The sequence below is a fragment of the Aspergillus caelatus genome (assembly GCF_009193585.1).
Source record: "Aspergillus caelatus strain CBS 763.97 unplaced genomic scaffold BDV27scaffold_222, whole genome shotgun sequence".
Classification (NCBI taxonomy): Eukaryota; Fungi; Ascomycota; class Eurotiomycetes; order Eurotiales; family Aspergillaceae; genus Aspergillus; species Aspergillus caelatus.
In genome coordinates, this window is record NW_022475485.1 from 27,920 (window position 1) to 38,800 (window position 10,881).

The 10,881-nt window shown below is 47.8% G+C and overlaps 3 protein-coding genes across 3 annotated transcripts; 2 read left to right on the forward strand and 1 right to left on the reverse strand.

The window, feature by feature from the left end:
• Positions 1-206: 206 nt before the first annotated feature.
• On the reverse strand, positions 207-1,227 carry psf3 (DNA replication protein PSF3). The gene is made up of 6 exons (XM_032068381.1): positions 1,150-1,227; positions 1,019-1,087; positions 903-961; positions 654-843; positions 471-579; positions 207-408 (listed from the first exon to the last, which is right to left on the reverse strand). Exons 1-6 carry the CDS (start codon positions 1,189-1,191, stop codon positions 341-343), a joined length of 537 nt encoding a protein of 178 aa, XP_031923307.1. The 5' UTR covers positions 1,192-1,227; the 3' UTR covers positions 207-340.
• Positions 1,228-3,298: 2,071 nt separating this feature from the next.
• BDV27DRAFT_134839 (uncharacterized protein) lies at positions 3,299-6,676 on the forward strand. Its single transcript, XM_032068382.1, has 2 exons — positions 3,299-3,320; positions 3,372-6,676. The coding sequence occupies exon 2, from the start codon at positions 3,794-3,796 to the stop codon at positions 6,443-6,445; it is 2,652 nt and encodes an 883-aa protein (XP_031923308.1). The 5' UTR covers positions 3,299-3,320; positions 3,372-3,793; the 3' UTR covers positions 6,446-6,676.
• Positions 6,677-6,999: 323 nt separating this feature from the next.
• Positions 7,000-10,703, forward strand: BDV27DRAFT_134840 (uncharacterized protein). Its single transcript, XM_032068383.1, has one exon. The coding sequence runs from the start codon at positions 7,310-7,312 to the stop codon at positions 10,376-10,378; it is 3,069 nt and encodes a 1,022-aa protein (XP_031923309.1). The 5' UTR covers positions 7,000-7,309; the 3' UTR covers positions 10,379-10,703.
• Positions 10,704-10,881: the final 178 nt, after the last annotated feature.

Here is a 10,881-nt window from a genome sequence, read left to right on the forward strand (position 1 = left end):
TGCACCCCTGCCTCTGTAGCACGTATATGTAGCCTGAATCGCTAGTCTACTAATGTCTATTTGTAACCATCTAGGGTTTCGATTTATAATCCGAATAGGTATATATATTAAGATAGGTAAACCACTATGAAGCTTGTTAAAATTGAAGTCTACTCTTTATATATATATATATAGAATAGACGGATAGTTCGCAAGTTCCGTTTTATGCGAGTGCTAATTCCATATAACTCCACCAACATAGCTAACCCTAAACACATGACTGGCAAAACAATAGACATAGCTCATATGACGAGCACAGCTCAGTCTGATAAATTTGAATGTTAATACTTTCGCCCTCGAATTACCTCTTCTTAGCCTCCCCAGCCCATATCCGCGTCTCCTTGGCACTATCATGAGCCACGCGAAACACTAGACCAAGTGATTAGAAACATGCCAGAAGGTTATAAAATGCAGAGTTATTTTTCACGTACGCTGCCTTTCCGTTTCATCTAACCCCCGCAGAAACTCAACGCCGTCGCCAAGAGCACCCTTTGGATTGTGGGCATGGTCAGCAATTTCTGAAGCGCGCTTCTTGAATGTCTATAGGAGCTATTAGTCAATGCTTTTTCTTCCCTCACTTTTCTGTTCAGAGGCGCAAAAAAGGGTAAACCAACATTAATAAGAACATCAACCATCTCCTCTTCCTCAAAAAGCTCCAAAACCCGCTCGCTCAGACTATAAAAATGTGGCGCTAATGCCCGCAGATCGACGGTCCGAGGGTCGGCTTTTAAGGCATTCATAACCCGTTCTGATAATGCTGAAGGGATATCTAGTGTAACTAAGCGAGAAGTGCCCAGCCGAGCTCTTTGTTGAATTAGATCCTGTCTAATTGGGGGTTTGGGGGTTTCATGCTCGGATCTCACCCGATAGAGAGCATTTCACCCAGCCATAGTGGGAGGTCGATGCGAGTACCAGCTTTGATCTGACATTGTCAATTTTCAGTCATCCTCGTTCATTGTAAGCCAAATTATAAGCTTACATTGTCGCCTGGATTGCCCTCTAGAATGCCAAGCCCTGGCACCTCGAGTTCAAATGTGCAAGGCAATTTCTATCATCGTGAAATATTAGAAACACGTCCGACTGGTATATGTGTGGACTTTGGTGACGTACCTGAGCATCTGTTAAGATAGAGTCAATATCATAATATGACATTTTGAATTGGTTAGACTGTATTACTGGCTACTGTCCTTTACGTTTAGTTTTGAATCTCCCTAGTTACCTTACGTCTTGAAGTCGCCTTTTGCTTTGAGGCGCGTCCCGCATTTCGCGATGTCACGTGTACCGTTATCGTTTTTCCAAAGGGTAATATAAGAACCCTAACTTAGAGCCCGTACTCTGTGGCTTGACATACACTGTAGTAATGGTTAGCCTAGTCTTATGATACTTTTAGTGTTTCCGCTTTGTTATAGAGAAAGACTTCGAATGTCGACCTTCGTTGACTGCGGTGACATCATCATCATCATCATCATCATGCTATTAAGCTTGGTACCTTAGATATATAGATATATACCGTGACGGAAAGCTACTTTGTACTGTATCGCTCCTTAGACATCCTTTTTTATGCCGCCCAGGCCCCAAACCCTAGATCATATGTCCTGGATATTTAGTGTGTGTGTGTTGCATGCTCAATGGTTGTTAACAATCATAATTGCAGTTTATACCTTTGTATATACCTGAATGATTTTTTTGATTTTTCTGTGCATTCTCCCAATAGCGGTGATGGTGCTACTATTCAACGGGCGCTCATACTTTGATGTAGTTATACTTATCCTATAGGTCTTGATTATCCTAATAGAAATATGATCACTGATACGGTATCGACTGCAACGGGGCTCAGGGCCACACAGACGCAATGAAAAGATAGCATGATGGCATATATTTCCTATTGCTGCAGGTATGGTTGACTAAGAGTCATCAGTGACCCCCCGCTTGTAAGTCCAATGCAGGACACAAAGTATTGCAGAAGAACAATTTTAGTGCTACTGCATCACCGTTCTCAAATAGAGAATGCGCCTTGTAGCTCCAATTTCCGAATGCAAAAAGTAAGTATACATCTCGTAAGCACCTTAATGCCACTATTAATTAGATAGTCTGGACATGGATGTACTTGTAAGTGGAAAACAAGGAGACCCTTGCATAATGTATAATAAAACTTCAGTAGATACCAGTAAGGGCTCTCATCCTCCTTGTAAGTAATAAGTGGTCCTATTTTAGACTAACGTATACCTCTCGCGTATTCTCTGCACCATACTCCGTAATTGTTGTTGTTGTTGTTAGACTGTTTTGAGAGAGGAACGATTGAAAAGGGTCCAGTGGAGTCAAGCAAATACAACAAGTTCAAGTAGGAAAGGGTCTAGAACACGGACTTTCCAGAATTCACTAGCGCCAAGCCGCTACTTCCAAGTGGATTTACTGCATCCAGGAACATTCCCAGAGGTTCAGATGCAGTCTGCCATCAGTATCATTCAATATCCTACCCTGGAGTTTAGCGTATCTTATATATGAAACGTTTCGATCTGTTAGATGCTTATTTTTCACTATGCAAAATTGGTAAGACACTTCATTGAGTTAAACATTTCTACTACTAATTGTCCTGCAGGACCGAGGCGCAGTACGATAGCGTAGTGCGGAGGATAAGACAATTAATGGCAAGTAATTAATAGTCGTGCTTATATATTCCTGCACTCTCAAATTGGGAGCTGATTGTTGACTCAGATTCATGGTTGGTCGATCTGAAGTTAAATAAATGCTATATCCGGTAGTTACTACCTGATGTATCAGATTCTACAAATATTTATCATCTGCAAGCAGGCAGTCCCTGCAAAGGTGACAAGCTTAATGCGTGTGAATGTGATTAACTGCCAATATAGGTTTAGGGGTTTAAATTAGTATAAAAATTCGAGATTAATTTCCTTTTTACATTTCAAAGTACAGGAGATGTAAAGATATTTATTCTCATTGTGCTTAATAGGGTTGGATGGACATAAACATGGTGGCGGATACTAGTAATTTAGTCTGTTTTCCCCTCATGATCCAAATTTAGCTCACAAAAAAAAAAAAAAAAAAAAAAGGAAAAACAAAAAATAAAAATAAAATGTGCGAAAGGAACCAACGGTGGAAACCTGACAAGAATGGACAATACTATTACTACTAACTATACTCTAAGGGTCATATAAGGGGGACCTCCAGTTGGTGGATACATTCCACTGACCATACACAAAAATAGGTACATACATACTAACACTGATACACACACACACACACACTCACAGAGAGAGACAGTACGTACTCCATCCCTCTGGATTTAACCAATTCCGTTCACCATCCAGCAGTAGGTATTGGTACTGTACTATGTATGAGATGACAACTCTCATGCCCTGATTTTGCACGTCTTTAGTAGTTAATCTGAATCCGTCATCCTAATCCTACTTTTCCAAGTTTTTTCCCTTTTCCTTTTCCATTTCCATCTCTTTTTCTTTTCTTTTCTTTTTTGTCTTCTCACACCTGCTTACCTTCTCTCTTTTTATTTCTCATCTTGTGTCCCAAAAACTTCCCCTTCCTTTTTATCCCTAACGTCTGATTTGATTGCGATACCCTTGGTCTTGGAAGGCCTCTCCCGCCTTATCTCTCCCTCGGAAGACCTTCTAAGTACCTTCCCCTCTTTTGATTTTGATTTTTTGGTGGATCACACGACAAAGTGCCTTTCCCTTGATGGCCCTTGATTGCGCCCTGCCATCCTCAACCACATCTCATAATGGCGTACAACGCCGTTTCTCAAGCCGACCACGAGGTGGCTTCCAACGCGACCGATTCTGATGTCTCCCGAAGCCCGTCGCCGCACAAAACGACCTTTCAACATCTTCCTTTAGATGTCGATCATATTGGTGGAGGCACTTATCTGCAGCCGGCCAAAACTGCCGAGGATTCCAGCATGGGTCGGTTAGGTTCGTTGATCCGGTCCATGACCTCCACAAGCTATGACATGGTTGAGGAAGATGACTACGACATCGCCGATCCTCCGACAAACCGGAGGTCTAATAGTCTCCGTCGCGTTGCGCCGCTAGACACTAGAGCTGCCCACGCCGGCTCCCCTGAACCTCCCCTGCGATCCCCGATCACTGATACCCCCGTTCCTCTCAGCCATCCTACCCCGGACCTTCAATCGTTGCAAGGTGCCTATTTGAATAATGTAGAGAGACTGGAAAGGAGTGCCGAACAACTCAGCTCGAGCTCGGCGGATATTGGCAGCGAAATTCGCAAGATGGATCGTGAACAGAAGAGGCGCTCGGTCAGCTCAGTCTCCAATTCCGTGCGTGAAAGCAACCCCATGAAGGGAACGGTGCCATCCAGCCAAGGGTCAATTATGTCCGCATCTCGATTGGCCCAAGTTTCCGAACACATGCCTGAAGAAAGATTCGCCCAGTCGATGATGCACGCTTCTAACGACTCTACCCTCCCTCCGCAACCACCTGTTCCCATAGAGCCCGACTTTGCCTACCATGACCAGTACAGTCACACCCCGGATGAAATTCAACGACCATCTTCGGCCGCGTCAGGAGACACCTTCCAACAGGCTAGGGTTCTGTTCACCGACTTTGATGGCGTGCATTATGTTCCCCACGATAAAGGCCAAGACCTTGGGCGACAAGTATCTTTGACAAGGCCGCCCTTGGCGAGCAGACCGGAGTCATACAAGGAGCCGCAGACGGGGGAGAATATGGTTTATTATCCCGCTCCGGTGCCTATGATGCTTAATTTACCACCGCGGCTATCACAGAAGCCTAATCCTGAACGAGAAAAACGTCGGACGCAGTTGCTTGGTTCAGTCACTGCCGAAAACCGAAAATCGGCTCCTTGGCTGTCTAGTCAGGCTCTAGGCGATGCAAACGATCCCAAGCGTGAGAGGCCGCCAGCGGATCTACCTCCGCAGCTTCGTGCTAGTGTTTTCTTTGAACAACCCGCCACACCACTTGACGTAGAGGTAAAACAGGCTTCCGCAGTTGCGACACTTGACAGCATTCTCGATGCCTCAACAAATGCGCCGGTTACTGCTTTCACGGACCACCCGTATGCTGGCCCTGTCGGTTCAGAAGTGTACGCCAAACACAAGGCGTCATCTAAAGACTTGGCGGCGCAGAAGAAGAAACACATGTCAAGGAGTACCCTCAGAGTCGACCATCCCTCCTCTGACTCGGATGCTAGAGCAAGTTCATTCGCGTCACATCACTTGTACCACCAAACAGAAGCCGATGCAGCAGACATACATGAGGGTACCTCATTACGTGAAGGCGCTCATGACGGAGATGATGTTGAGCACGATCCCCTTAAAGATAATGGGGAAGAAAGCAACGAACAAGAGGTTCCATTTACAGGGCCTCCTTCTACCTTGTTAGCGGAGCTTGAAATGAGAAAACACGAGCTGCGGCAACGACAGCGGACTGCCGCTAACTCTATAGGACTGCATTCAACGCTCCTTCAGCTTGATGCTGTTGCTCAGAAGCAGAGTGAACATAGGAGGCATCGGCCTGTTACCCTTGCCTGGGAAGATCCCGATGCCAACAAGCCAGGTGATGATGGCGATGATGATGATGTGCCCCTCGGAATGCTCTTCCCCGAGAAGGCTACTGCTACTGATGATAACAGGCCCTTGGGTCTTATGGAGAGACGTGAATTAGAAGAAAGCGAGCCCTTGAGCAGGCGCCGCGCGAGACTGCGGGGTGAACCTCCACCACCTCCACCACGCAGCCCTGACAACCGCCCAACTACCATGTACGTGCAGAACGCACAGGAGCCCGCCGGGGGTGATAGTGGCGACGAAGGGGAGACCCTGGCCGAGCGCTTGAAGCGCTTGAAGGGTAAGGACCGCCGTAAATCTGCAACGGGAAGTGAGTTTGCCGACGAGATTCTTGCGGAGGTTGACCATATGAATGATGGCGACAAGGAGAAAGGAGACGAGGGGGCGCCAGAAGAGGAAACCTTGGCTCAACGCCGAGCACGTCTTCAGAAAGAAGCGGAGTCACGAAATTCAACTCTGAAGGTGCCTAGGTACCGAAGGAGTATGGCGGACCTACTTCATGCCCGACGACCGGCCGCTGGGGGAAGACCGGCTTCCAGGGAGGCCGCATTACACCGTACTTCGACCTACCAACCTCCCTACGATAGTCGAATGTCTCTCCAATTCTCGGCGCACCCAGGACAGCCGGTACCATCGAGACATGCTCAGTACCAAGGACCCGCAAGGACCGATTCTTTTGGGTACGGAGCAGTCCACCCAAATACATTTTACAGCGATGCTATACTGGGAATGAATCATCTGAGCTATGTTGCACCACATAAGGCCGTACGACCAGGCGCCGAGACGGGCCAGCGTGAGATGATTGATCGATGGAGGCAAAGTATAGTATAAGGCCGTCTTTCTATTTCTCATTTTCTTATTTACTATTACCACATCTTTAATATTCTCTGCGTTAGTTGAAGGATGGATAGGTTTCTTGAGCGCATATTGTTATTCATGATGATTGAAAGCATGGGTCATTGCGGTGTCCTGTAGATTAGCGAACGCATTGCATTGCAAGTATGTATAATATCTCATTATTTTACTCCTCAGTAATCAAGGTGAATGATTTGGTGTGATGATGATGATGATCATGTTGTTGTCTCTGAGCTCCTTATCGTATCCCGAAGGATGCCAAGCTTTTAGTGCCTGCTAATTCAGGCCTGTTTGGAACGAGACCATTTCCGGTCCGCCTGAGATTCCTTTCTTTTTTTGTTTTTGTGCCTTTGCCTTTGAGTATCAGCTGAATTCCATGGTGAGTACCATTGAGACATTCTTTCAGTGAAGAAAAGCGGTTAGGGCCAATATTGTCCGCATTCGGAAGGACAGAGATATTGTTCCCGTCCCTGACGTACCTTTTTTCTTTTTAAAAGCAACTGACATTGATTTGACAATCTGTCGACGCGGATCTACATTACATACTTACGCATACTCTTCTCTTAGTTATACTTAAACCACTTACTATTTTTAAAATCCCATCTTTTCCCCGTGACAAAACCCAAGTACTAGTGGTGAACATTGCATCGCACCGCCCGAGCCCGTGTGAGACAGTCCAATTTAATTTGCCCCACGCACCTGGTGGTAATCTTCTCCGCAGAGCGTGTGCGTGCGAAAGAATTGCAAGCGTTATGGAAGAACTTTGTGGTTTCTAAACGGAGCGCGCGCTCGTCTAAAAGCACCGTGGGTGCTTATGAGCTTTGGATCGCAACTCTCATCATGCCGCCTTCTACTGTCTTCTCATACTGGCGCCGCGATCATCGCCGCTCAAGTGCTTCCCCCGTCTCCTCTTCGGCGAGGGTTAACGGCGCCAGCAACGTTCCACAGCTCCCATTTATCCCAAATTCAACGGCACTGCCGACTACGTTTAGTTCGGAAGGACCAGGTACTCAGGTGTCGAGCGATTATCAAGCCGAAGTTGATTTGAGCAAAGATAATATCGCCGTATCTACTGCTGCGATCAATGCTCCGTCGTCTTCTTCCGCCACCCTTGCGGTACCATCCGCCTCCTCCGATAAAGATGTTCGCCCCCATTCAAGCCCCGAAGAACGAGAAATAGATCTATCCCTAACTCCACAATCGAATTACTCGCAGCCATCTGGTTCGCGCCCAGACCATATTGAAAGCGACTCATCTAAGCCGAATTCGCCCTTCCGGCTCTCATTCGGTAAAGGACGGTTGAACTCCCATTCACAGTCCTCCGACAGTCATCTGAAGCGTTCATCTACCCCCGATATGGCGCAATTAGGCCATTCTCGCTTTAAGGCACCCCCTGATGAATCTGCCACCGAAAGGACAATTGCGCCGCGAAGAGACCACAGATATGAGAGTACAATTAGCCGCCGGCAAGGGGATCGGGATGTTTCTGCAGAGCCTGTCCACCACAAATCGGGGAAGGCGATGCTTCATCTCTTGAACCCCATGTCTCTCTTGGCTAGAAGGCGTTCTTCCCAAGTAGCGAATCGGGCGGAGGATGCGAACATCAGGGCCCGTAACGTAATCCCTGCCATACCGGATGACTATGACCCCAGAATCCGTGGGAACATTGTTCATGATTTCTCCGCTCCTCGACCTCGTCGGAACCTGTCCGCAGCGCCTGTTTTACTACATGGCGTGATTAACCGACATAGTTCGCACGAACTGTCCCAAACGGCAAACGGGACACAGAGTTGTTCTAACGATCTGACAGTCCCTGTAAATGACCAGAGAAAGAGACATAGCGAATACTCTCCTGTATTTAGAGAGCATTTTGAGGAAGACCAGAAAGCACTCCAGGTTGAGAATAAGGCCTATCTACAGTCGTCCCTGTTAACCAACCCATCCCTTCATGAAAGTGATGCAAAATCTGTTCCTGTTTTTGCCCGGAACCTACCATCGAGCCTTCCAGATCCTGATAGAGAACCCCATGTTACCGATAACAATGCGTCTACTAAAGGCCAAGAAATTGAACCGGCAGACGACGGTGCGCCCCTGGATGCAGACACTGTCGAGGTAGTACCGCATCAGCCACTGGGCCTACCAAAACATCTCAAGAGTAACGCGTCTCGTTTCAGCTTTGATATGAATGGCGTGGAATCTTCAACGCAGGAGAAGCTCTTGGAAGAAAAACATAAAGAGAAGGAGGCTGCACGAAGGGCTAAAGCCCGACTTGAAGGAGAATTTAGCGATGCAGATGACGATTTCGACAATGATCTTATAGACGACATGGATGATCTTGAAGAGAAGATTCCAGGCGTCAACGTTGATGCAGATGAGGAATATGATTTCAAAGATTTTTCCGGGCCGGGGGACATCTTGAACAATTCGTGGCTTGCCCCTGGCTTGTCTCCGGTAATTGCTAGTCCAAGTAGTCCCACTGGCCCGAGCATGGCTCCTTTCTCGAACGCTCAAGGTGACCAAACCTTGGCTCCTGAGACAGAGATAAGCCGGAGCTCTTCTATGTATGACCCTGCAGCTGCGCATTTGAGCAACGAAACTCCCTCCAATAATGAAGTGGAGGCCTTCCCGCAGCCGCAGACTGCGTCTTCTTCGATGGCCCCACAAATGACAGCTAACACTTACCTGAATACATCACAACCACTCGTTGACGAGGAAGACGATGACTTGTATTTTGATGATGGAGAGTTTGGCGATCTCACCGCTGATATCGAAGGCGAAAAGTTTGATGAATCAATATTTGACGACGAAACAAGCCATCTGTATGACCGAAAGCCGGCAGCCCAAAGAGCCGCTTCCGTTCGGCAGGAGGAACCAACTCCTGGCATTGGAGACGTTCTAAATGAACATGATGGACTACGCGGACACGACGGCGGTCTTAAGCATGTCCCAAGCATGGCGAGTGACTATCGAGAAGTGGCCCCTAAGAGGTACGGCCATGAGGAAGAAATTCCTGACGTAGGGCCAGCGAAATCGTATGGAGGTGTGTTGTCAGAACACAACCTCGAGGCACTGCACAATGCTCTGGCTAAAGCAGCCAATGACTCAGCCACTAATGACAGATTTGGACGCTGCATCAGTGTTAGTGAGCAGTCTCTGGGCCATGAAAGTGTCACGCAGACCGTGGATTCTCATTCGGGGTTAGTGTCAGATGACAGTCGCTTGAGCCAGCTGGCCGACGTAGTAGGCGTCGAGTCCGTATTTGATGATTTCGATTACGACGACAATGACGCTGCTCTTTATGATGACCCTATCATTGCCGCTGCCAATGCGGAGGCTTTGGAGAATGATGACGAAGGGTTCTACGGCCAGGAATTCGGATTCTATGCACAGGCATATGGAAATTGTACCTCGGAGCTCACCAATGGCGGATATTTTGGACCACGCGGGATTGAAGGCATTACCCGCAGTTTTAGCAGCCGTGGTAAATTCAGGGAGCCCAGTTTAACGCCCATCACCGAACGAAGCGAGTGGAGTACGCGCAATTCGGTCATCTCATTAGCCGCTCACGGAGCGGCGCACTCGAATCCACTGTCAAGCCCTGGCCTGGCCCAACTGGTGGACATGGGGAGTATCGAGGACGAAATGACGCTCAGCGCGTTATTGAGGCTCCGGCGTGGTGCCTGGGGTGGGAGCAATGGAAGCCTCCGCAGCAGTAGCGGAAGTCCACCTCCACATCCGCACCCTTCCTCGAACCGTGGAAGTTTCACTGGTCTTTCTGACGTGAGCCCAACAGTCTACAATGCTCCTCCGGATGCCTTCGGTGGCACAAGCGCGACTGATTCTCCCATTGATAGGTGGGGACCACCGCATAACCTCTCCCAGCAACAAAACAGTATTGAAGGTGAATGAACCCCGCGGACTATGCACGTTTGGCACCCTTCCAGAGCCCCGGGATCACAATTACAACCAATAGACATGCCGTTGCGGCGGTATATATAGCGTTTCCTCCAGGTCGAATTACTTACATAATGCCTCTGCCTCACTTATGGTTGACCTATTCTACTTTAATGTTTTGAGATGTGACTCGGAAAGCGAAGATCTGTACTATTTTAATGATAAGATGATTGATTGCCTCATGTGTGTCTATTTACTGCGTCTAGTGCTTCTGGCAGTGAGCATGTCGGACTGATCCGCTTGAAGTTATTTCAATATAATGAATGATCTTGGTTACAGGACGGTTCATTTGGTTCACGGATAGTTTCTATCACCTAATGACGTATGCCTGATTGGCCAGCCGACGTGGTCATCCGCAAAAACCCGTACCGGGAAATGGTCATAGCCGGCCGGCCAGGTGTGGCGGTACGTCGCTGGTCGCAGCCGGTTACTTCGGCCCGCTTGGCAGGGTGTGGCTG

Bases quoted from the DNA above. Each gene is read 5' to 3' on its own strand.
- BDV27DRAFT_134839 (XM_032068382.1), top strand. From the start codon at position 3,794: ATGGCGTACAACGCCGTTTCTCAAGCCGACCACGAGGTGGCTTCCAAC.
- psf3 (XM_032068381.1), bottom strand. From the start codon at position 1,191: ATGTCATATTATGATATTGACTCTATCTTAACAGATGCTCAG. The intron at 580-653 runs GTTGGTTTACCC...TAGCTCCTATAG, and splicing joins TGGTTGATGTTCTTATTAAT to ACATTCAAGAAGCGCGCTTC. The intron at 409-470 runs GTACGTGAAAAA...CACTTGGTCTAG, and splicing joins AGATGAAACGGAAAGGCAGC to TGTTTCGCGTGGCTCATGAT.
- BDV27DRAFT_134840 (XM_032068383.1), top strand. From the start codon at position 7,310: ATGCCGCCTTCTACTGTCTTCTCATACTGGCGCCGCGATCATCGCCGC.